Source organism: Heloderma suspectum, chromosome 2 (assembly GCF_057233095.1).
Source record: "Heloderma suspectum isolate Gila_16-S chromosome 2, 16-S_ref, whole genome shotgun sequence".
NCBI lineage: Eukaryota > Metazoa > Chordata > Lepidosauria > Squamata > Helodermatidae > Heloderma > Heloderma suspectum.
The window spans coordinates 168,871,643-168,898,436 of NC_139459.1; the positions used below are offsets into that span (position 1 = coordinate 168,871,643).

At 44.9% G+C, this 26,794-nt stretch overlaps 1 protein-coding gene across 1 annotated transcript in view; it reads right to left on the reverse strand.

Moving 5' to 3' along the window:
- Nucleotides 1–1,354: 1,354 nt before the first annotated feature.
- Nucleotides 1,355–26,794, reverse strand: part of LOC146353174 (A.superbus venom factor 1-like) — a 197,941-nt gene continuing 172,501 nt past the window's right edge. Inside the window, exons 32-40 of the mRNA XM_084835880.1 lie at nt 24,886–24,940; nt 21,819–21,906; nt 14,096–14,185; nt 10,238–10,343; nt 8,966–9,055; nt 7,931–8,008; nt 5,118–5,201; nt 2,554–2,692; nt 1,355–1,989 (exon numbers count right to left, since the gene is read on the reverse strand). Of these exons, the coding sequence (XP_084692006.1) occupies nt 1,848–1,989; nt 2,554–2,692; nt 5,118–5,201; nt 7,931–8,008; nt 8,966–9,055; nt 10,238–10,343; nt 14,096–14,185; nt 21,819–21,906; nt 24,886–24,940 (872 nt within the window). The 3' untranslated portion in view covers nt 1,355–1,847. The remainder of the gene's footprint in view (nt 1,990–2,553; nt 2,693–5,117; nt 5,202–7,930; nt 8,009–8,965; nt 9,056–10,237; nt 10,344–14,095; nt 14,186–21,818; nt 21,907–24,885; nt 24,941–26,794) is intronic.

A 26,794-nucleotide genomic window follows, 5' to 3' on the forward strand; every position in this document is an offset into this window, starting at 1 on the left:
TGTACAGCTCAAAAGGTTCCACCAGTTTGAACCCATTAACCTACTCAAAAAAAGAGCTCAAGGGTTTTGTAAGACAAAAGAAGTGTAATAAGGTGAGATAAGCCTATTCAGGTTACCCAGTAGGGTATTACCTTACCAGATGCTCTAGCAGGGACTGTGGAACTACATCATAGAATAGAATAGTAGGGTTGGAAGGGGCCTACAGGCCATATCAGAAGTAGGAGTTTGTCACACTGTGTAATACAAATATTAATTTTGGATGACTGCAATGTAGTTTAGATGATTTTTAGGGATGTACAAAATTGCCCTTACCTGGCTCTGCCAGGTTCCGCTGGGGGGGGGGGGGTGGCACTCCGTCCCTCCCCCCAGAATCCTGGCCAGCTGGCTCCGCTCCACGGGGATTCCATGGAGCCGCCGGCCGGCTCCGCCAGCAGCCAGACATCCGGCCACTGGCTAGCAGGGACGCAAAAGGCGGCGGCTGTAGCCGCCGCCGTTTGCGTCCCTGTAGTCAGCCGTGATAGGCTACATAAATCTTTATGTAGCCTATCATGTCTGACTTTAAAAAAAAACAACGCGCATACGCAAATGGCGGCGGCTACGGCCGCAGCCATTTGCGTTCCTTATTTTGGGCCGTCTTAGTCTATGTAAATGTTTACGTAGACTAAGATGGCCCAAAATAAGGAACGCAAATGGCGTAGCGGATGCTATTTGCATTCCCCCTTATTTTCGCCGTCTTAGTCTACGTAAATATTTACGTAGACTAAGATGGCCCAAAATAAGGAACGCAAATGGCAGTGGCCGTAGCCGCCATTTGCGTACGTGCGTTGTTGTTTTTTTAAAGTCAGACGTGATAGGCTACGTAAAGATTTATGTAGCCTATCACGTCTTTTCTTCTTTTAACCTAGCCATGATAGGCTACGTAAATCTTTACATAGCCTATCAAGTCTGTTTTTTTTTTCCCCAACAGTGGAAATGGCGGCGGCGGCAGCTGATTGGAAGACCAGCTGCTGCTGCCGCCGCCCGGAACATCCACCCCAGGTAAGTCTCGTCCCGGGGGGGGATCTGCGGGGGGGCGGGGGTGGCAGGCTGTTCCGCCACGGAGTTCGGGGGGCCGAATGCACTGGCATTCAGCCTCACCGAGATCCGTGGCAGAATTCTCTGATATCCCTAATGATTTTAGAAAAAGATTCATGGAGGACAGATTGAGCATAGGCAGTATACCTCCAAATACCAGGTGCTGGAGACACACAGTGCTGTGTGTGTTTCTCTTGGAAACAAGAAGGTGGACTTTTGGCCTGTTCTAGAATGTTATGTTCTGATTATTACGCCACCAACGGAGTAAGACAAATGGTAGCAACGTATTGGGACATTTAGTTGGAATGTAAAATGCATACACTAAAATGTTAATTACAAATGAAGCAGAAATAAGCTAGGCGTTGACATAATTTCATTCACAGCCCTTCTAAAAGTGGTGTGACCAGTGTTAAGCAGAGTGTAGACATCTTCACACAGGAAGCAAAAGATCAAAACAACACTTGTTTTCTAGACCCTTTGACACACAGGGCACACAGTATCTGTACTACACATTTAAGCTTGGTTTAATTATCAGTTCCTCTCTCCAGGGAACTTTAGAGGTGTACATGGGGTGATGGTGGGAGGCTATTAGTTAATGATGTACACAAGACATCACAGAAAGAAGTCACATATTTATTTTATAAACAATATGGTAGGAAAATAAAATAGCAACAGCTATAAGAAGTTGGAACTTTGAGGGCGACATTTTCTTCTGATCATTGGCTCAAACCCATTTTAGCGTGAACCACTCACTGCAAATGGCCATTCTAAAATTAGGTCTGACAGCCAACAAAGGTAATTGTACTAGAGAACTCAACAAGGTCATTGCACAGGGCTTGGTGTTGCTCCTCCTGGCATTCTTCCTTGTTCGGCCAGTTCTCGATCCAGGTGTCCTTGGTAATGAGGTAGCTGAGGCTGGAAATGTAAGAGGGGAGATTTAGCCCTTTAGATTTTTAGCATCACAGCATGCATGGTTAGCTTGGGTGCTGGAGAAAAGCCTAGTGATTTCGCTTGGTGTGCACAGAAGTACATCGACTGTAGTATCTCCCATGAGATTATGGAGATGCAACCTAAAGGGAATGAAAGGTCCCTCTAATGGTTCTCAGCTACAGCATCTCATGATCACCCAGCCACTAAGGCCAAGAGATGTTCCCAGTGTGTGCTGCCTACGGATGCTGTATGCTCAAGCCACCCGAAATAAAGCTGAGATTAATATTAGATGTATAATTTCCCTCAAGGGATGGTGTGGTGAAGTCAAGAATCAATCTTCCAAGAAGAGACAGGCTAAGCAACAGCAACACATTTCTGGCAAATATGTGAACATACTGTAAAGATGAACTAGGTGGGTAAAAGCGTTCTGCTTTTCTGGAGCTGTGTGGGAGCAACCATGGAGGTGTTGTTAATTACATCCTTCTAAGTATGTATACAGTGATCTTACTGTCATGGTAGAGTCAGCCCTGCGTATGTCTGAATACATACTCGTTTTCTGTGAGCCACATATCACTGCCAAGACCCCAGATTAGATAGTCCTTGTTCTCCTCCAGATGCAGAGATTCCTTGCATTTCCTGGGACTGATAAACTTGTGGATTGTGTTGCCTTGTGGATTTATGTATTCCCCTGGAGGAATTGGACAAAGCATTAAAAGATATTTGAATCAAAGGAAAGGTCTTTAAATGATTTAATTGGTAGAAGTGTTGAAAACCAGGGCGGTGGCGAGGGGGGGAATTTAATCAGTGACAGTAGGATTGAAAGACAGATTTGTTAAATTGTTCTTTTAAAGATGGCTTGCCCCACAGTCTCCTACTGTAATTTGGACTATTAAAGATGGCATTTCTTTCTAACAGTGCATAGAAGCTTTGGTTTATTAAACTGTCATGTTATAGAGCTCCTTCAAAGATGGAAAACAGAGTGTAATGCAATGTACATTTACCACATGATTCTCTGTTTGAATCTCTGCAGCTGTTTTATGGGGAACATAAAAAAGATTGAAAATACATTGCAATGCAGTATCTTAAGTGAGGCCTTTTGAACACACTACTTTATTAGAGTAATGGAGAACTGTCAACACAGAAGGAAGAGGAAGGGGACAGGACAGGACCAAAGGTCATCTCCAGGATTCATATTATTGCTAAGGATGTCAGAGAATTCTGCCACGGATCTCGGTGAGGCTGAATGCCAGTGCATTCAGCCCCCCAAACTCCGTGGTGGAACAGCCTACCACCCCCCCGCGGATCCCCCCCGGGACGAGACTTACCTGGAGTGGATGTTCCGGATGGCGGCAGCTCCAGCAGTGGCTTCGGCGGCGGCTGGTCTTCCGACCGGCTGCCGCCACCACCATTTGCAGTCTTCCCCCCCCCCATTCATGATAGGCTACGTAAAGGTGAGGATTCTGGGGGGAGGGACAGAGCGCCTCCCCCCCCCCAGCGGAACCCAGTGGAGCCAGGTAAGGGGGGTTTCGTACATCCCTAATTATTTCATGCTGAAAACCCTGGAAGCTCACCCCCTACATATTCCTCAAGCAGTGAGGTCACCTGAAACAGATATAGGTGGGACAAGGAAACCCTCCACCAACGGAGGAGATAAAACCCTCGTGGTACCTCCAGTGTTTCTTTCTGCCTCGCAGAAGAGGGTATCCTGAGCTGGGATATTGAGCAACAGCACTCTATCCTTGGTGGGACAACATGCTACATGGACATGAAGTGTATAAAACATGCTGGAGAATACACATCCCAAAAGCCATTTCAACAGGGACATAAACAATGTCCCAATGTCCATTTGAACAGGGACATAAACATGGAAGTTGACGGGTGAGGGGCCATCGACTTAGACGAAGACATAGTTGTCCCTGCGTTGTCTTTTGCAGAAGACCCTGCAGCGTTCTTTGGATCTGTAGCCAGTAACGCTCTTCCCCACAGCTCTGCCTTAAGCCTGTCCAACCTGTTCTTTAGTAAACAATTGGCACAGGGAGCAGGAATTGGATAAATGGCCTTCACTCAAACAAAAAAGGCAGAGGGAGTGAGGGTCAGTGGGGGGCAACTTACTTCCACACTTGACACACTTACAAAAAGGTGCTTTTGCAGCCTTAAGCAACACCACACTTGCGGTTGATAGACGGATGAATGATGGAGGAAGAATTTTTATTTTTGGGGGGGGTGGAGTGATGATGAAGACGTGGAGAACAACAAGAAAAAACATGAAGAACAACAATAAGTCTTCAGCGGCAGCAGAAAAGAAAACGCTGCAATTCTCTTTCTAGCAGAGAGGAAGCTCTGAAGAAGGCTATCCACTATGGCAGTCAAAAGAGAACTGAGGGAATGGGTGGAAACCCCTGGACATGCTCAGTGGAAAGTGGGGGAGGGTTCCCACCAAAAGCGTTCCTCAGCTATAGAAGCTTCCCGAATAAGACTCAGTGCAGGCACAGAGCCCATATGTGTGATGCATAGAGACCACGAAGAAGAACTGCTTTTTACATTTCAGAGATTGTGTCAAGAACTTGCATCCCTGGACTGGGGGGGGGGGTGCTCAGTGTCTCTAACAGTCCAACAGTCCAACATGGACTGTTCTGACTGGGGGGGAAAGGAACCTGCTTAGACCTTTCTAACCTGTGCTGGGGATTGCCTGATCTTGGTTGAGTATGTCCCACTGGTTGGTGCTTGTTCTGCTGACTGGATGCTTCTCTCAGATACCCACTGCCTGGATGTTGGGGAGAGGGTGTTATCTATCTCTCATTGCAAAAAGGTTCTGGTTCCTCCCCTCTTGTGAATCTCACTTTTGTCTCTAACTACAATGTGTTGGGCAGTCAGACAGATGAGGGAAAAATTAAATAGTTTTCTTCTCCTTTCTATTGGGGGGTGGGAGGCAGGGCCAATCTAGAGAGGGCAGGGTAGCCCCACTCCCTGGAAAGGTTCAGTTCAATAGGTGGCAGGGTCTAGAAGGAGGGGCTAAACCAAAGGTGCTGGAAAGCCCTCGAGAAGGTACAGGAGAACGCTACCTTGCCTTTATATTCAAGTTTTTTTTTCCCCTTCAAGAGGGACATTTTTACCTGCTTTAAAAAATTCCAGAACTTCCATGATATAGTAGTTGTAACTGCCTTCTTCTTCTGTTTCAGTCACTCTGGTTTTGTACACTTAAAAGACAGAGAAAATGTATTCGTTGGGATGGTTGAATTCTTTCCCCAATAAAGGCCTCAACTCCTTAACAAACAGACTTGAATTACAATCCTGTGCACACCTATCTGTGAGTAAGCCCCATTGAAAACAGGGGCTTTCTGAGGATAGAACAAGAAACTTGGTGATCTGGATCTGTCTGTTTTGATCTCACCAAGATTTTCAGTATTCTGAGGTCAAACTTGTTCCTCTTTCTGGATGAGCATGCAATTAAACAAAATTCATATGGAAATTGATAATGCATTTTTCACAATGTAGCATTAATATATGCATTTTTGTTCATATTATTAAATTATGCATTTTTGCACACATGCACCTATTAGTCTGGTTCACACATAATACAAACCCATTTTTATTTAACCTATACTTTGTTGCCCTAGGATGTGTCTGGATGATCAAACAAACTGCAATTTGTTTTCTCTATCCCTAGTTTGTTTGTTTCCCCCCTCCTTTGTCTATTCCCTCACAGTATTCCAAATGCTTTTGTGTTGCTGTAGTACTGGCATAGTTTATTTTGACTGCTCTTGCCTGCCACCTCTGCAGCCTGGAAAAACAACCCATGGTTCTGTGTTCGCGCATAATGACAACCCATGGTTTAAACAACCCAGAGTTCACAATCCCACAACAAACAATGGTTTCTCTTTCTGGGTTGTTCATAGGGCTGTGCACCGCTTTGGTTCGAAGCCTGAATAATGAGTCAAAGTGGGCTGCTTCTATCATGCCTCTGCATGATATGAGGTGGAGCAGAATAGCAACAAGGCATCCCAAAGCAAAGCAGCTTGTATATGAAGTGCCTTGTCCGACTCAGTGATTCGTTCTGAGCAACCCAGACAGCCTGGCGCCAAAGTATCAACTTGAGAAAGTTTAGCGAGGGGTTGAGAAGGAGGGAGGGGGGAAGGGGGAGGAGGAGGGGGGGAGCCTTGGTGAATGGAAACTCTAGTTGCCAAATCAGGGCTGAACATAACCCAGCAATCTTCAATCAGTGACAGTGGTGGAGGAGGGGGGAAGACTGAATAACTGGAGGAAAACGGCTGCGTTTCAGAGATAGAGATCATTCTGGTGGTGTTACTTAGCGATGTGAGAACCCACCCCCATCCAGGTTCTCTAGATGCCCCCATCCAGCTCCTGCTCCACTCGCTGGTCCCTCCATCTCCACCATGATCACCATGTTTTTGAAAAACATGGTATTTGGAAGACTATGTGCACATTGACTTATATGCAAAAAGTACCGTGAATCTTGAGTATATGGGCGATTCACAGCATTTTTTCCATATAAATCTATGGGTGCACATAGACCTATATGCAAAAAATGCTGCGAATCACCCAGGCAGGAGGAGGAGAAGGTGTAGCGCATGCCCCCGCCGCTAGCTAGCTGTCTCCTCCTCATGAGCAGGAGACAGCTAGCAGTGGGGGGCATGCATCAGACCTCTTCCTTCTACTACATGGTCGGCTGTCAAGGGCAGCCAACCAGCAGCGTGGCACATGTCCCCGCCATTCACTAGCTGTCTCCTCCACGTGAGCAGGAGATGGCTAGCAGCCCTCGACAGCTGAGCAGGCAGGAGGCGGCGCATGGCTGAGAGGTATAGCTCTTTGCTTTGAGAGTTTTTGTGGAAAAAATCAAATTGCAGCTGCACCTAGCACAAAAGTTACTGGGCCAAACTGTATGAAATTTGGCAAGTGGGATCCCCTCTATGTCAGCAGAAAGGCCCCCAGGTTTCATGTATTTATCATGAAAACTGAAAAGGTTATGGCCATTTGTGTTTTCCCATGCAAGTCAATGGGAAAATGCCCAAACCGAGTGATCCGGATATCTGAATCCCACTTCGGATCCAGAACCAAGTCGAAGCAGAGGGGGCCCAAATTGGTCTGAGTCAAAGCGGGGCTGATTTGGAGGGTCTGAAGTGGCATCCGAAGCAAAATAGGGGGTCTGTGCACAGCCCTAGTTGTTTATAATTAGCAAACCACGGTTTGTTAGTGCAGCCACATAAACATATCACAAAAAAACAGAATTCAACAACCCATATCATGGGTTAATGTTATGGGCAAATGAAGCCATTGACTGATGCATGTTTGTGCCTATTTTTCAAATCTGTGCATGCTGTTGAAGTTTTTTTTCAGAATGCATCACAAGGTTGGAAATGTACTGATTTTCAACTGCAAATTGCATTCAGGTCTGTGTTTGCATCCCGGAGGTGTAAATTGGGTAAATCTGTTTTTCAAAAGCTCAGTGCGATGAATTTCACTTAATTCCCTACTTCTGAGTAAATATGCATAGGACTGTGCTGTTAATCATTGGTACCACTGAGGCTTCTGTCCCGTACACAGACTAAAAATCTCACTCTATGAACAGTTTAGAATCTCCTCATTGATAAAGATCTAATTCTAGAATGCATGAGTTTTTGCGGTGCGCCTGAAGTACAACACATGCCAACAATCCACAACATAGTTGCTCCACAAAAAAACACAATGGATATGTTTGTGTAGCGGTAGCCCACCACATGTACAGAAGTGGCCTTACTGTGAGACAATGAGAGGCAACCAACCCATGTGTGAATTGTGGGTACTATATGATGTTCACCATTAATAGTGCAGATTAATGCACTATTAATTGCGCATTAATAGTGCACAATTGGCTGGACAAACAGCTCCTTCCAGATTTATAGGATTACTCAAATTAAACTGTAGTTACCATAATCTACTCCTGGCTTGCAGGCTGCCTTGACTCGTTGCTGCACACTGATGGAGTCATTGTGCAGGTAGCAGCTTTCTTTGGGACAGAGAGAAAAAGAATGAGTGCATGGAAGTCCTCTCTGTGATGAACCCTTATAGTCACTAGTAGTATAACTAAGCAGATGTGATTGATGGATCACTGAGGCAGCCAGGCTGAGATTTAAAAAACGATGTCAAGAAGGCAGGCAGAGACACAGCAGAATCTGGTGTTAACTGTCTTTCAGTTCCCAATAATGGTTACTGCTGGACTGTTTTGTTGATTAGATCACTGTGGTTCCCATGAGTTGCATTATCCTGCAAGCCTCTTCTACAGAGCCCAGATGGCCTGATCCACAGCATTTAAATTACAGCAAGCACAGAGACCCCGATGTACTAGCACTTCCTGATATTCTCACCAGAAACTGCTATGATTGGGGATCCAATTTAGATTCAGATGGATTCTGCCACTGAATTCTACGATCGTCCTTTTCTTCCCACTCATCATTTTCTAAATGTTTTGGAAATTCAGAAGCAGTCCTAGCAATACTATTTCCCTTTTTACTAATGTGTCTGCCCCAAACCATTTTTGTACCCAAACAAGAGAAAGAGGTAGTATGTTTAAAAATAACTAACAAAGGTAAGTATTCTGTAAAAATGTAATGCACACAGCTGTTCTTCTGTTTGTCATCTCCACTATGGCAAGAGAAATTACTGTGCAGGCTGAAATGACCAGAAAGCATCAGTGACATGGGTTCTGTCTCTCTTGCTTAAATGATTGCACTGGGGCTTGAACAAGCTACTTGCTATCCTACGTACATTAGCCTCAATGGCTATACTAATAATTTGCAAGGTTAAAAAGTACATACCCTAAACCATGCTACAGCTTATAGATACACCCTGGATAAGACCACAGAACCAGATATAGGAAATGCCATGTTACCCCAATTTCCAAACTCCTTCCTAATCTGAGTTTGGGTGAGCAGAAGTAGCATCTCTCCTCCCTATCTTAACTTACCTTCTCTGCAGAAGCAAACATCACCATGGCATATATTAATGGGGAGGACACTTGCTGTGGATGGATGGTAGAACTTGGTGCATTGTTCATCTGAGAAAAGAAAGGAAACAGGAGATATCTGTACTTCACATTGACAAGCTTGTGTAGTTCACAGATTTACAGTGGAATCCTATACATGTCTACTCAGAAGTTGAGTCCTATTGAGTTCAATGGGGCTTACTCTCAGATAAATGGGATAGGATTGCAGCCTCAATCCCTCAGGAGGAAATCCCAAAAAGAAAGTTTTGGGAAGTACGCAGAGTAGGGGTGAATCACCCTTTTCTCCCAGCCTGACTTTATGGGATGGAAATGTATAAGGAAAGACAGGTCAGCTCCACAAGCTTCTCTAAGTGGTCACCTGAGTCCATGCTTTTAGTGGTTTTACCCCAGCATCCTCTGCAACAGAGATGACAGCTTCTGTACTCTTGGGGGCGGGGGGCTATTCTCCAGACTGGGTCTGGGGGCCTGGAAATGAATTTTGCAACACAAACTGACCCATTTACAAGAGATGCCCCTCTTGAATTACACAGTGCAGCTGGTTGGGCTGGCCACCCCGTTCAAGCCACATTGCTGTTTTTCTTGCCAGCAAAACTACCTTCATATGCTTTGGCAATGAACACACAGCACAATTATCCACACTTTAATAGCATTCTGACCCGCTGTTGTTGCCTCTTAATGCTATGTTATCATTCTAGAATTCTGCACCTGTAAAGTGGGCAGCAAAACAAAAAAAGGTTGGAAACCCAGTTTGCAGTATAGTAGTTTTGCAATACATGGAGGGAGCAAACCTATGGCTGCTAGGCAGCGGCTAGATGGCTATAGGATATCTTGTTTTCCAGGAACTGACCTCCCCACAATTCCGCGCTGCCTCCAAGGCAGCGTGGAACAGCCCTGTCCTCCATGCTCAGAAGAGGAGCACGGAGCGGCTGAAAAGGGGCGTGTCTGGGGGCGTTCTGGGGTGGGGAGGCAGAAATGCCTGTACAACACATCCAATGTGTACAGCAGCTTCCTCCCCCGCTTAGCCCTCCCACGGCTAGACAGCTGCAAATGGCTGTCTAGCCAAAAATGCAGGGCAGGAGAAGCACGGAAGGAATGATCCCCTCCATGCTTCTCCTGCCCTACATTGGATAGGCGGTCGCCTCTGAGTTCGGAGGTGGCCGCCTATCTGGATAGGACTGCACCCTAAACAGACCTTACGCTATTTAGACTCTACTATACTGCGGTTGCCATTACCTAGAGTATAATAGCTGTAGATCTTGACCAATCCTGGCTGAATGAGACCAGCTTCAAAATACTTGTAAGCTTTAAACTGCAGACATTCATCCTGTGTGTGAGAAACCTAGGAGGAAGAAGAAAGAATAAGGGCTTCTTCACTTGGAGCTTTTATCCTGCTATTGAGATTGCTCACTCATGGAAGTTTGTAGGTGCTTTTAGTGATGTCGTCAACCTCCAGGGCACATCCAGAGGTATTTCCTGGTTATTCCATGTTAAAAAGTTCCAGAAAAAATGAGGTATTAAAAAATCCTCGGATTGTTACACTATTAAAACTGCCACTAGATGGCGCTGTTTCATGGAGTTCTGTGGAACCTTGAAAATTAAAAGCTTCCTCTCTCCACAATCACGTGGTCGCCATCTGGGAGCCCGCTGTAAATGCAGAAAGGCTCCACAATGGGAGGCCTGCGGGTTTTTTCTTTAATGTAAAGGCAGCCTGTGTCGTTGGATGCCAACCTTCCACTGGAGAAAGAAATGTTGGGCCTTGTGTGAATGTTCATTCTCTTCAGTGGATGGGGATTATCTAAGTGTATTTGCTTTGTAGGCAGAGTTATGGATATTTCTTCATGCTTAGTCCCTTTCAGTGGGAGGACTGTGACTTCTGCTGATTTGGCACTAGCAGCGCTTATGTGCTACTCAAAACTGAATGGCTGCACTCCTTAAACCTAATCCTCAGGTCAGGATGGCAAGGAAGGAGAAGAAGGCTATTCCTGGTCTTAGCTTTAAGCTTCTCTCCAGAACTGACTAATTTTCTAATCGTTGACTAGCACCCATTTTTATCCAGGTGACAAACTCCAGGTGAAAGGACTAATTATCAACTACTGGGAGCAGAGAAGTAAAGCAGGACTTGTTTGTGGGAATGGCCTCTTCACTAACCCATGCTTGGCTTTGTCTGCCATTTTTGCTTCACTGCTGTGGCTGATTGGTGCTGCTCTAAAATGGCTGCTTTGTAAGGCAGGGCTTTAGCATCCTAAGGAGATTCTTCAGAAGAGGACAACTGCCTGTCAAAATTATCCCTGACTGGAATGCTTGTGCCTCCTTGCCAAAACTCCTGGGGCTCTTTTGCTACCCTTTGTGGCCAGCTCTGGTTTTCTCCTCTGTGCAGAGCCATTGACCCCACTGCAAGCTGAAAAGAAGATGGTTCTTGACTGGGATGCTTGCACCTCCTTGACAGATGTAGCTCTGGAGTTCCTTCTGCTCTTTTGTGGTCAGTTCTGGATCTCTTTTCCATGAACCATATAGTAGACATGTATGTGGCAGTAGCTTCCATCTTTAGGATCTGATGGAACTATAACATGGGAGTATAGCAGGTAAACAAATGTCACTTTGACCTGCTTCCCCTCCTCACTGACTAATACATAACAGGGGGGCAGGGAATGTAGCACGACCAAGGAAGTTCACAGAGCTGGAGCTCTGTGAAAGCTCTTTTTCTTTGAAGCAGCCAGTAGCAGAAGAGGGAGGAAGGGGCTCCTCCCAGTGAAAGGGACCATGGATGAAGTAATTTGCATAGCACTGCCTATGAGTGGGAGAAGTAACCCACTCCCTGGTTGGGGCCCATGGGCACAGCTGGCAATTTGAGACACCGCCCTGAGCACCACAAGAAAATGGCTGCCAGAAGAAGTGTGGCTAGTCACAAAGGACAAGTAACCTGTCCAAAAGACTGAATACAAAGCAGAGATGAGGTCTGAGCCTGAACACACTAAGCGACTCCTTTGAACCCAGTTTTCTGTGCCAACAAAAAAACAGTTTCGCAGAAGGCAGAGTCTTTTTCTCTCCCTACCCTCTGCCAGCCAATTCATTCCCACCATCTCTTTTTCTTTCTCAGTGTGGATCACCACCCATACACTCTCTTTCTCTCTCGCCCCATTCTCATCCATAGACATGCGTGCTCTCACAAACACCACATCCCCATCCATCCTCCCATTCTCATACATACACCCATCCATGCAGGCAGCTCATGTATCCATCATGCATGCATGCATACATACATACCACTCCCTTCTCCTCATTGCAAACAAATACCACCACTCCTTTTCAGGATCCTCCAAAATCCACCCTAAACCCCCTCTCTCTCCCTCTCACACACATATAGCCCCTCTCCCATCTATTCAGACATACAAGTACACAACCCTGAGGTGTCTCCCCGTTGACTCCCTCAGCCCCTGCTATCTTCCTGCTGCTTCCTCTCTCCACTAGCTTCCCTGTTCCTCAAGCTGGCTTACCCACTGCTCTCTTTAGCTCCCCTCCCCACCCTGAGCTTATGAGACAGAAGTGACAAGGGGCCTTTTCTTTCTTCTACTTTTCCTTGGTGGCTGGACAGGCTACAAAGGGAAGCACTGATTGGCAGCCGCCCATCTTCATTTCCTAAGAATGCCTCCTGTGTGGCCCAGAGGCACTCATGGGAAATGAAGATGGCAGCAGCTGGAAGTCCTCACTTTGCTTTGAAGTGATCCGAATTGTTGGTAAGAAAACCTGTTATTTTAAAAAAAGAGAAAAGAAATGTGGGAGGGGTAGGGCATCTCAGTGGGCATCAAGAAAAGTGGCTGGGTGCATACTGGTGCCCCCTGGCACCATGTTGCCTGTCCTCACACTGAATTAAGCTCACCACTGAAAGAAACATGTGTCTCATTAACATCCCATGCAATCTTCAGGAAGTCACTGCATCATTCAGTGCTGCTCCTACTGGCAGAATGGTTTAAGGATCGGGCTTTTAAATCCCTCTGATATTTTTAAGACTCAAGAGTATAACAGGATTCAGGAATGGATGAGAGCACAAGTTTGGTGAAAGCCAGCAGATTAGAATGGTATGTCAGGAAAATCTTACCACTACAATGGAACATTTTGTTACGTATCATTAAGTTAAGAAGAGTCATGCTAGATTGGACAAATGCTCCAATCTGAACAAAAAGCTTCTGTTAAGTAATCATGTTAATAGTTTGATAGGCAATGATTTAGATCCTGGGTGCTTGCTTTCTCTGGCCAAAAGGGGGCAGATTTCTCCAGGTAGGAATGAAGGACTGAATATTCTTCCCCTAAGAAGGGTGTTGTGGGCTTGGGCACTTGTACGCTGCACCACATTCCTACAGGGAGTGGCGTCTGCCTTCCCAGGCAGGCTGGGAGAAAATACCACATTCCACAGGGTGAATTTGTATCAGTGTTATAGATACTCCTTTTCATCCTACTAATTCTCAGTTCTATAGAGCTTTTAAATGATGTAGGAGACCTCTTGCAGTCCTGAGCTTGGACTGAAAAGACTTGGTTCAAAGTCCATCTCAGCAATGAAGTTTGGTGGGCAATGTCAAGCAAGTCATTGTCTCTCAGCCTAACTCATGTTTTAGGGCAATTGTGGCCTTCCACATGTTGTTGGCCTTCCACATGTTGTTGGAGTCTAACTCCCATCAGCCCCAACCAGGATGACCAATTGTCAAGGATGGTGAGAATTGTAGTACAACATCTGGAGGGCCACAGGTTGCCCACCCCATAGAAAATAAGAAGAGCCCTAGTGGATCAGACCAAGAGTCCATCTAGTCCAGCATTCTGTTCACACAGTGACCAACAGGAAACCCACAAGCAGAACATGAGTGCATCAGCACCCTCCTGCTCAAGTTCCACAGCAACTGGTGAACTGCTGAACTGTGTTGTAGGACAATGCGAAGCACAGCAGAGCATTAGCTTGTCAATACACATATAGGGCCTGATGTAGTTAGAGATGACTCATGAAGATAAATGCTTCTTAAGTCAGCTCAGAAAGATGCATCCCATCCCCTTCAGCCCATATAGACCTTGCCAAGAAACCCACCAGACCTACTTCGTCTTTACCTTATCCAAATAGAGGAGGAAATTCCGTCTTTCAGAAAGGATGTTATCCATTTCAGACTTGGTGTTGAATCTCCCAACTCCTGCAGAAATCTAAACACAGAGAGAAAACAAGAGAAACATCACTGGTGTTGCAGAACTCAGAGTCAGAGAGACCACGGAGTGAAGGAAAAAGAGTTTTTATTTAACGCGCGGGCTTTATGGCTGGAATCACTTCCAAAGAGCCAAAAGCCCCGATTTACATCAGCAAATTGTTTTTATAGACATTATGACACATATGAAAAATCTCCCCCGCCCCTTTCTGTGTGGGTTTGCAGTATTCAGCATTTCCTCTCCTAGCACCATTGTTTATAATACAAGAAATGGGTTATAGGGTAGCCATGATAAGCAGAGAACAGCAGAGAACATGATATACATATCACTATGGCCTTAGCCTTGGTGACAAGTTAAGAGATTCCTGCGTCTCGTCAGCTTACAAACATATATTTTAGAGAGCAAGAGCTCAGCAAGAACATGAAGCATGAGACTGCATGAGGCTACTTAGTCTGACCCCCAATATGGCTACTACATTCCCCCTTAAATGCATAATTTTATTACAACTATAGCATTTCTGATAAGCAAATGCTCATAATAGTCTGCAAAGCACAATACAAAACTTTTTATAACATACATATCACTTAACCTCCTGTTGGGCTATTAGAGCGTAGCGGGCAGCTGTTTTTGTGGCCGAGGCAGTAAACAGATTGTTTAAGCAACGCATAAACCAGGGAGTGCAGAAACGTAACAGCACCCCTACTAGTACCACTGGTAAGATCAGAACAAATAATGCTTTGAGCCAGCTAAGATCTGGAAGCCAAGAGGTTAACCAATCGAGCCAATCATGTTGTCCTATTGTTATGTCAGCCACTATATGGTACAGATTGTTGATCTGTTCATCTACAGCATTACTATTATTAGTTAAATTAAAACAGCAAAGCTTTTGGTGCGTCTCACAACCCAGATGATGAAGAAGGAAGAGGTAATTTATACCAGCTCTATTTTCTAAAACAGCACCTCTTAAATCACGCAACTCTTTATTTAATAATGACAATGCTCGTGAGGTGGCATTTATGCTCTTGGCCAAGCTGCAAGCTAACCGGTTGATTTCTAGACCATCAGCCAAGGCTAGACCTGGAACTCCAACTAACGATACTGCCAGTGCCAATTTTTCTGAGTCAGAGTATAGCTGTAGGTGGCTATTACAATTTTCAGTTAGTTGGAGTGCTCTAGGCTGCCGTCAACGGATTTTCTCTGGCCACGGGGGAAGAATTGGCACCAGGCGGCTAAGGCAACATGGGTGGTTATCAGACAAGTTGGCTGGAATGAATGACCAGGTACGGGAACCACAGGTCCAAAATTATCCATGAGGCAGAAGTATATGTGCATAATTAAAAGATATGTTTTGAATTTCATTACAGTGGAAGGGGGGGCCAGGGATAGCTTTACATTTCCCAGAAGATTTTTTTGACAATTAATTATTTGTGCACAAGTGGCATTTGTTCCAGCTACGATGGGAGTACGTAGAGTGAACTCTGTAGGGGGTAAGATTTTCGTAACTATGCCCCAGTCAGAATTTTGGGAATAAGTCAAGTTTATATTAAAATTGCTTAAGATAGTCTCGTTTTGAATTTTTTCAGGATGCTTACGGACAGGTATTAGGCAAGAGCTAATAAGCCTGTTTGCAGGTATATCTTTTGGTAAAAAAAAATGCTTTACTCCAGTGATATTAGCTAAGTGAAGCCAGTAATTATCAGCGAATCGCTGGGACAAACTTCCCCCTCCAGGGGCAGACCCCCCTTTTTCACACCTTATTAAGGAACTATAATACAACACCACTAACACTACAACATGCATATTTGATCTTATTTGGGATCTGACCGTACGCTGGGCAGCTATTCACCTGGCTAGCTGCAGTAGGGTCTAGTCCCCTTCTTCAATTTTCCCCAGTTGCAGGTCTGACCGTATGCAGGGTGGACAGTCTCCCGGTGTGCCCACAGTAAGGTCTAGCCTGAGTCTTCTTACTGCTTTTTCAGAATAATTTTTAGAGGATTTTCAGGATTTCTGGTCACAGTCCACTCCCCCCCCCTCGCTCTCTTGACTCGTGTCCAATGTATCCAGGGTTTAACTCCAGCTACTTTCACAGCTGTGGGGGTGGAAAGTATAACAGTTTTTGGCCCTCTCCATCTGGGAGTCAAAGGGTCATTTTTCCACTTTTTGACCCATACTTTATCTCTTGGTTGGAAAGGATGAACTTCTGTAATGGGAACTGGGGGCTTATTTTCTAAGACAAAGCGACGCTGGGCTTGAAGAACTTTGCCCAGTGTTTGGACTTCTTGTTTAAGGCTAACATTTGTTTGCTTTTGATGCCGCTCCAGTGTCAATCATGAAGTCAATGTCACGGCCCCTCACAGTCAATGTCATGGCCCCTCTCAAGCTGTCTTCTCTCTCACCCGTTCTGGCTCCTTTGGTTTTCTCCTTTGTGTATTTGATTTATTTTATTTGGGCATTCATGCCACCAATGTCCATCTCGTCCACACTGGGCACACTGTGCCTCTGCCTCTGCTGGGTCTTCTTCTATTTTTTCATCCACGTCTTCTTGGGCCTCTGGGTCGAGGGGGGTATATTGGCGATAGGCATCTAAAAGACGCTCCAACTATGCTCTGGGGCCTCGGTGGCACCTTGCAGCACTTTAGACACCTTGGTCATATTAACTGACTTCTTCATACCTACCTTCATGGCTTCTAACAGCAGGGTTGTTTTTGTTTTTTTTGTTTTATAAGGAGACTTTATTGGGTAACTTACAGCACACAGGCATACCTAATGGTTGGATCAGACAGCTTCTCTGAACCACGAGCTATTGGGCTAAATGGGTTTTATACCATACATGTAACCCATGAGGCAGCACAACACTAGCAAGCATTTTCAGGATAGGCTAGAAGTGTTTGGTTCTCAGGCACAGCTTCCTGTAAACAAACTTCTCTTCCCAGGCAAAGTGCTTGATAACACTTTTACTCATTAGTATGGGAAGAGAAATCTCTCTTTCTTTCTTTTGCTTTCTTTTTCTTGCTGATCTGCCTGTATTGCAGATTATGTTTCAAACTTTTTACATAAAACTCTCCTCTCTATGCACCAGCCTTGTCTCTTCATTTGTCTTTTTTTCAAGTTAAACTCACTTACTTAAACCTTTCTGCCCTACACTAGTCCCAATGATGCACATTTGGGATAGGCTCTTCTTCTCCTTCTAGTTACATTTGTTTCATCTTAAAGAACTATTACATTATTGTGGCTACTTTACCCCCAGGTAATAAGCTCCAGGCACAATCAGCTGCTTTTAATTCACCCTGGGGGCAACTATGGCCACGCTTCTTCTTTACAAATGTTCTTTCTCTTTGCCTCTTGCCTTCTCTTTCTTCTTTCCCCCCCCCCTTTCTCTATCTGTCTGCCACTTTCTCTATTTCTCTGACTTTTCTACTTGTCTCTGTCTTTCTCTACTTGTCTTTGTCTTTTCTCTTGTCATCCATTGGGAACCACACTCAGTATCATTTGGAGTTGCAACTAACACTAATCAGCAAATATCACATATATTTTATGATATCTAAGAAATCATAAAATATACACAACAAACTTTTTTCAGTTTAACACAATGAATGGAAAACACTTTTTGCATGGTAAGGCATGATGGAGCAGATCCAGCAATTGGGGGGGGAAAGCTCTCGGAGCTATCTATCACTAGACAAACTAGCCAGGGATTTACAGTATCACACACACACACACACACACACACCTCTTTTCTTCTCTTCCCCTTCAACTTGGTACACGAAAGCAAAGTGCCGAAACTCAGGACGCAGGGGGGTGATGGGTATCGCCTTATACTTGCATTTTTCAGGCAGCCATTAATCTTCGGGGAGGCGGTGGGGTGATTTGCAGGACTTCAAAGGCAAGCTTCCCAGTTTGTTTGTATTTGTAAATCCCGAGTTTAAAACAGGACACGATGAGATACAGGGCAGCCAAATATTTGCTTTGGCACAGGCAACAAATAACTCAGGTTAGCTTTCTTTGCTGGGGTCTCAAACAGGAAAACAGTCTTAATTTAAAGTTGTAACATCACTGACACCGTCAGCCAGCCAGCTACACAGATCTCACTGTTTTTTTTAAGACAGTTACTCTAATACCTTCTTTTCTTCTTAATCAGGTTGGGTCTCCTAGCTTACACAGTTTATTGCAGCTTCCAGGAGCATGGTAGTAGCGTGATTTTGGCTTGGCCAGGAACATGCTGTCTGGGTCTCTTCAGCACACACACTCAGGCAGTCTAGTCTAAGACTGGACACTTAAATTAGTAAGATTTCTTCATTGCAGGGAATCCCACGGTAAAAGCTTAACAGTTACGCTCTTCAGAAATCATATAGCTGATGGTCTACAGGCTCTATGAAATACTAGGACAGTTCAAAGCTAAACACGGCTACCTTGACAGAGATCTTCATCGTGGTCTTTCCGCTTTATTCTGCCTTGGGACAGTCTTATGACACACTTTCTACTCTAAGAGGGGTCTAGCCTGTGCCTTGGGGGCTGATTCTTCACCTTTATTCCATTTTGCGCCTTTATCTTCTGGGTCTTCATTTTTAGTTTCCATTTCTTAGGGATTTCATCTCAATTAGGCGAGGTGATGATGTTGCACAACTCAGAATGTTGTGGGCAATTCTCCTGCCCCCCCTCTCTCAGCACGCTAGGCTAACGGCTACTTCTTCGGCCTCACACTCCCACACTTCGTTAAAAGCTAGGCTGTCCTGCAACATTTCTCTAATTAACAGCCTCAGATCTTGTTCTTTTTTTTTCCTCTCAGCTCGGCCTTGAGCTTTTTTGCTGTTTCCTCTCTATTCTGAATCCTTTAAAAAAAAAATCTTTTTCCTTCTTTTTTAACATACATCTCAAGGGGGTGCAAGTCTTGCTTCCCCCACCTCCCATAGCCTCCAACTTAAGATGAAGACAGACACAAAGAGGGAAGGGGATTGGTCAGCGAGTAAGGGGTCTCACTGACCGGCACAAGAGGAATTTTTACACCACGCACTTTGCTACTGGCCTGGGCACCTGGACGGTATGCAACAGAAACCGCAGTAGTCACTCACACAATCATCAATTTCACCACTTCATTCATATGTCCCTGCCACCCACTTTCCCACTTTTCCACTAGAGCGAAGCAGTTTCCTCAGCGCCTTGCTGAGTATTAGTGCCTGCTCGGGGGAGTGATCAAGTTCCCCCTCCACCCCCAATCGGGTGGGTCACTTTTTGTATACGTATACTAACAATGACCTTCTTCATAAGGCGGGGCCCTCTTTTTTTCTTCCCAGTGGCCTTTCTCCTAAAGGCAGGGCCCTCTTTTCATTCCATATACTTGCCTTTCTCCTGAAGGCTTCCAATGTGGGTTTCAACTCAATTGCAGCTGCAGTATGGGCAGGGCTCAAGTTCCTTCCTCCGCTTCCCAAGGTTCTCTTGACGCGCACAGCCGTTTGGGCAGTCCCGGCGCAGGCTTTCTCCCGTTCACCCGACAAAAAGGTCGGTGGCGCCAAGAAAGGCAGGCGTGCGCCGAGCCTTCCCTCCCGGTGCGGCGATCAAGAGCAGGCAACTGCCACCTCTCTGTCTCAGCGCCTGCCACATCCGAGTCACGGCACCATTTATGTTGCAGAACTCAGAGTCAGAGAGACTACAGAGTGAAGGAAAAATAGTTTTTCTTTATTTAACGTGTGGGCTTTATGGCTGGAATCACTTCCAAAGAGCCAAAAGCCCTGATTTACATCAGCAAATTGTTTTTATAGACATTATGACACATATGCAAAATCTCCCCCACCCCTTTCTGTGTGGGTTTGCAGTATTCAGCATTTCCTCTCCTAGCACCATTGTTTATAATACAAGAAATGGGTTATAGGGTAGCCATGATAAGCAGAGAACAGCAGAGAACATGATATACATATCACTATGGCCTTAGCCTTGGTGACAAGTTAAGAGATTCCTGCGTCTCGTCAGCTTACAAACATATATTTTAGAGAGCAAGAGCTCAGCAAGAACATGAAGCATGAGACTGCATGAGGCTACTTAGTCTGACCCCCGATATGGCTACTACACTGGCACCAGGAGTTGCAGGATACATAGAAACAAGCAATCCCTTGGGGTCAAAGTTGTCTTTGCATTTTCCCTACAGCAAAATTCAAAAGAAAGCTGTAAGTGCCTGCTCAGGAAAAGTATTGAGAGATTTTGAGAGAAGCAGAAAGTGTCAATAAGAATAGAGAAATTTGTCAAGTAAGTTACACACATTCCTACATTGCAACCAGGTTCTGCCCTAGGTTACACTTACTTTGCACATTCCTAAGCAGAACCAATTTTTCACAACATCTGATCATGTACTCTTTCTGAGCTTATGCCATGAAAGCTTATGCTATAATAAATTTATTAGTCTTTTAGGTGTCACAAGACTCTTCATTGTTCTTACTTTCCCATGTCACAGAAGGATGATTCAGTCAGAATCAGCACCACATTAAGTCTATTTAACGATATTGAAAATTCTTTAAGTTACAGGACTTAACTATACTTATTTGAGCAAAAATGCTTTGTCCCTTTCAGAGCATCAGACCCGCAAATAACAGTTTGCTATATGCCACCTGATAATCAAAATCATTCAATGTATGCCACAATGCACAGGGGGCAGCTCAATATATGTTTTGCACAACTCCCATTTATTCCAAGAAGGCTTGTGCAGGAGAACGTCCCAGTGGCTTGTGTCCAACTAAGGGTCAGAATTGACTGTCTCCTATTCTGTAGCCAGTGTCAGGGTAGACACTGAGCCCATAGAATCCCAGAGTAGTTCTGATTCTGGGGAAGAGGAGTCGCTCCTGGGAGAGGAGCGCGCTCACCTTTCCCAGGGCCGACAGCTGATGGAGATTCCTCCCACCAGCATTCCTAGCTTAGATAGCAGTCCTGGGAGTGACACAGTGCGGGAAGCAGACTTGATGGATGTGCGACGCCGACACAGAGAGCGGAGCCAAATGGAGGGCACAGAAAGGAGGCGTAGTGCCCGGTTGGCGCGCAGACAACGGCTGCGCCCAGAGGATTCAAGGGAAAAGGGGAGGGACTCTCCCTAGTCCTTACGTTCAGGAGTCTGCCAGTAATTCTTTTTCAAATGGGGACCAACTGTTCCAACGTAGGGCATAGGTACTCTGCTGCTCATATCTAGTTGCTAACAGTAGAGTTGTTAAGTTGTAAAAGAGGAATAAAGCTTTGAAAAGAATCCATTTGTCTGTGTCTGGACTTGGCTACTGGATTAGACTGAGAGAGGCCTCCAAGGAGCCCTTGACAGCCAGAATCTGGACCCAAAATCTGCTCCCTAAGCTGGTGGCTCACCTTGTCTCATGATAGGGCAGTCTTGGACAATAGAAACTACCCAATGCCAGTTTTGGCAGGGGCCACAGTTATACAGACATCTGACTACAAGGAACTGAGGTGCCATTCCCTGTTGCAACCAGCCCAGTAAGTAGCTGCAACACAACAGGAGGCATTCATAATTAGCCTGAATCCATTCTCCCTATAGATCTAATCCCCTAATCAAAAGCTTTTCATTGGTCGCAGTTAATTTTCTAGTCCAATATCTTAAAAGAACAATTTAAGCAGACAATTCCAGCACCAAGCAGGGCTCACTTACCCTCTTAAGGTCTTCAGTGTCAGGTGCAAAACCAGCAAGCATGGAGACATCAATGACTGCCATTGGAGCATCAACTTCACCACGATACCTAGAATCAGGGATAGAGGAAAAATTGCCCTCAGAATGGATTTCACAGCTTAGAAATGGATTTGGCTTCAGTTCTAACAGCTCCTCATATCAAAACGATTACACTAAGCTAGTTCCAGGCTACCTGGCTTTCAGGATGAACACTGAGGACTGTGGAGAAGAGGCAGCACAGTGTGTGTCCAATTTTTCAGATGCCTTAGAGCAGAAGTGGGAAACCCCCAGCTCATGGGCCACATGCAGCCCTCAGCCATATCTCATGTGGCTCGTGGCCCCTGCATACCTCCCCCCTTCCCCAGCTGATCAGTGTGGGAATCATCTGAGAAGTGCAGCAGAAAAGTAGAATAATGATAAGAAGGACAGATAGAAGGAGGTATCCAACGTAGTCCCTAGCTATAACTAGGTAACTGCGCAAACAAAAAAAGTAGTAGAGAGAACCTGCCCCCATCAACTTAGAGTAACATCAGATAATGTGGCAGGGCATGTCTGCTCCATTCTCCACTGACCAGAAGAGCGCTGCACGGCAAGTCCAACTTTCCATTCTCACTGAGTGGGACAGTAGAGCAGACAGCAAAGGGATATCCAAAAGCAGTATCTCAGGACTCATTGGGATGTTACTCTCTACAAGATCTGCTGTATGACCCTTCAACTGAAGGACACTTTGCCCGGATACATATTTGTTGTTCCTTAAAATATTAAACTTTTTTATTTTCATATTTCCTTTACACTGTACAGTAAGGTTGTCATACAGATCACTTCATGTCAAAACATTAGCAACAAAAAAGAATATAAACTAGGAACAAGAAACAAGCACACAAACGGAAGGACACATGACACAGTAAGGTATTTCAAAATGAGTTTTAAAAAAACTTCATTTGTTCAGCTGGTGAGTTATAGGGGGAGGATTCCTTATTGGCATACACAATGAAGCGATACCATGTATTCGCAAATGTGTCTCGGTTTACTATATCTTTCATTTTTCTCATATTATATGTTAATTTTTCCAAGAGTACCATTTTTCAGACTCTGTCCATCCAGCTTCTCACTGAGGGCCCTGTTGCTGATTTCCAGTGCATTGCTACTTTCAGCCTGGCTGCTGTTATTTAAGTGTTCATTTTCTGCTTCAAGGATGGATAGTAGTAGCAATGTGCCATTGGGCTGGATATGTTGCCCCATTATTTGAGCTAAGATCAGCAAGAACGTTTCCTAGAAATCTGATTTTTGGATGGAGGAGCACACGTGCATAAGAGAGCCATTTTGTCCACACCTGATCCAGCATGGTGGTGGTGATGTTTCATTAAAGGGCAGCAGCTTGACTGGGGTGAAATGCCACCTGTGGAGTGGCATTTAAGTGTGGCCTCTTTATATTGTTTTAACCAGTGAGGAAGTCCAGGGAGATTGTTGCCAAAATGGGGCCAGAACGAGGTTCTAAGCACTGAGGGCCTTTACTCTGTGCAGGGTTCTCATGAGAAAAGGGAATGGAAGAAAGGTATACAGCAGTCCCTGGGACCACTAGGCTGATGGTTTATTGGTGGTTTCCACCACCACCATCACCACCACCCCCGCTCCCAAAATCTTGAGGGAATTCATTGGAAATGAACACATGTTTTACTGGTTTACTAGAAAACCCATGAGAACTGCTTTGCAAGATCACCTGGGCATTCTGAGTCCCTGTCGAAAGTAAAGCCAGATGAAACTGTTAGGTAAATATAGTTTAATGTGAATCCCCTGAAGATGCAGGCGAGACACCAGGGAGACCATCAGTGTTCGGGAAAAAAAAACAAAACTCTCAGAGCAGTACAGATTTGGAATGGAAACATCTTAAATATTAACTGCTTAATATTTTCTTTCCTAAGCACATCTGAGATATCTGTGGAGCTTCTGGTTATATGCTTCCGTGAGATTTACACAAGCTAGAGAGTTCCCTTGCTGGGGAGCCTCTACTAATGCCTTTAAATGTTTAATTACTTTAACAATATATGAGAATTCTTCCTGGAGCGGTACCTGATCAATCTGAATGCTGGGTTGGAAGAGATACCTGTTCAGTTGTTTAGATCCAAGGAGATATACTGGATTTCTCAGAGAACTCAAAAGGATGTTTTACCCTGAATGGAGGTATTGAATACCTGTGAGTTTTAGACAATAACCTTCTTGATTACATTAAAATCACCTAATTGTCTGTGGAAGAAGCTACTTCACCTAAGTGCAAACTCTGAACCCTGTCCTTATCAGCAGGCTATTGGCATCCTGTGAAAGTCTGTGAAGTTCCTATGCTTAAACTGCTGTTTAAAGGGGCATAAGGAACGAATGTAAGGCTTGGCAGGCCTCTTTTTCTCTTATTTAGGGAACAGAGGAAGAACCTTCTGCATGTCCTTTAATTTAAAACATTTTCAAATAACTCTCCAAAAGGATTACTTGCCAATAGAGACACTGCTACGTTTGAGGGGCCCCCCAGGAAAGTTATTTCCTGGGGTCCTGCTGCCCTGCCAGCCTTCCTGGTTTTTTTACCCGGGGTGGGGGGGATGGCAGTTGGTCCTCACCCTCTTCCTACTCTGTCACTGGTAGAAGGAAATGCTGCGGCGCCAATCAAGGCTGCAGCACCACACACACCATTTGTATTGAAAGGTTTTTTCCTTGCTTAACTTTGAGTAGCAGCGAGCTGAACTGATCAGATGCTGTCTTTGGCAGACACAGAAAGTGAAGGAACAGGAGAGGTTCTTTCCATCTTGTTTATAAAGAAATTCATAAGTTCTTATCAAAAAAATGAACCAAACAAAATTCTCACCCATCCTTAGCCAAGAGTATGGTATATTCAACTATCATGCTAATCTACTGATAAGCTGTGAAATGGGAGAAACTTTCTGAACATACTGATTACACTCTTTTCTCCTAAAAACAACTTGCAACTATTTTGGCCTCTTCCATTATTACTCTGAACCTCCAGTTACAGCCCAGAGTTATCTTAAAAGCCCAACATTCTTACCTGGTGCAGATTTTGATCTTGATTGCTCCTAGGGCTCCTGTTGCTTCCTTATTACCTAGAAATTGTTTGACAAAAGAAAAAAAGAACCAGTCTCTTTGCATAAATTCCATGAAGCAATGAGATCATTGCAGTGAGATCACTGAGGAATAGCAAGCTTGACTGTCCAATGGCACCAACATCTTTATGAAAAAGGGATTAATTCATCATCTATACATGCCAGGGACATTTTAGGGAAAAGAATATGGCTTCCCCCTTGAACCTAGGGGGGCAATCATGCTTTTTTCACTACAATGTCCACCTCATTCTGGAATTCAGATTTGAAGCAGGCCACGGTCCAATCTGCGCATTGGTATATGAGTTGCAGATCAGGTGAGTCCACTTCAGAAATCAGACCCACCAAATTCCTCCCCATCCCTAATTGACACTGACATTGACTATTTCTTATACCAAATCTGGGTAGCTGTTTGTTGTTTGGTGCAGGGAAGAGGTCTACTACTGGATTTCCAAACCTGGCTGTGTCACCCCATCAAAAATATGAAAGTTCAGCAACTACTTTGCTTTGTGTCCAGCTTCTAGTGACTGAATTAGTCTGCCTAGGAGTCAAGGGTTCCCTTGTAGTGGTCTGCTTGTATGGATTCCATATAACCCTCTGCTGAGGAGGAGAAGGTGGTAGCTTCCAACAGAAGTGAGAGTGAATGCCTTCTTGCTGGTTGATGCAAGCTTTTGTGGATGTGCTGTCAGATCTAATCAGGACATCGTAGCCCTTCATCAGGTGCTGAAAGCAGAGGAGAGCCAGCCTGAGTGCTCATAACACTAAGACATTTTTGTTTTTAGCCCTCTTCTGTTGCAATAGGGCCCCACAGCCTCTGAGGCTGGCATAGATTGTGATAACGCCTACAGTCTTCCCTGATTCAGACAGCTGACCATTTGGATTTCCTCAGCGATACTAGCACTGGAATCTTGAGGTCCAGCTGATTAAAAAGCTAGAAGGATAGTCCAAAGAGATGTCAAAAAAACTCCCACCCAAAGAAGGAAAAGAACTAGGAGTTTTCCTACTGCTGAGGAAGCCATACCTCTGCACTGTGAAGGTAATGACTCCTACATCCCCAAGACACTGAAGTTGGGAAGAGAAGCATCCAAGTGAGGGTATGCATGGACACCTTCTTTCTCCCAGGAATACCAAAGGAGCCACACAGGACTGGCTAGGGTGGAATACTGGCTAGGCTGGCTTTGGCATCCACCCCATAGATGTGGAGCCAGTGGTTCCTTCTAGCCACCACATCTGAGGCTAGAGACAAGCCTTTAAATTGTGGGGTGCCCAAAGAGGCATCTGTTGTGAGGGCTGAGACATGGAAAACCTATGGAGGCTCCTCCTGGTGTCTTTGTTGAAGGCTTCCTTACCATGTTGTTGACTCATGTGAAGGTGGCTCTAGCAAGAACAGAGGCTATGGAAAAGAAACCCTTATGTAGGGCAGCTTCTACTCTGGGTTTACATTGGAAAGCCAAGCTCCTCTGGGTTTACACTGATCATCAGTAGTTCATCAGTTCCTAAGGGAAGAAGCTGTGGCTCAGTAACAGACCACCTGCTTTGCATGCAGAAGGTCCCAGCTCTGAAAAATTCCAGCCTGAAATCCTGGAAAGCCACTGCCAGTCAGTGTCAACAGTACTGGGCTAGATTAACCAATGATCTGACTCAGTATAAGGAAGCTTCCTGTGTTTCTTCCTATGTTCCTAAGCATTTTAGATTTGAAGGCTGCCTTTAGAGAATCCACTTTAGTCACTGCGATGACATCCTCAGGTAGATGGTAGCCATTATCACAGGAGCAACGGTGTAATTCTGCCCTAGAAGGTTTTTACTTGGCTTTTCAGAGCAACTCATTGAAGCACAAAAGAAATGGAATGAAGGGAG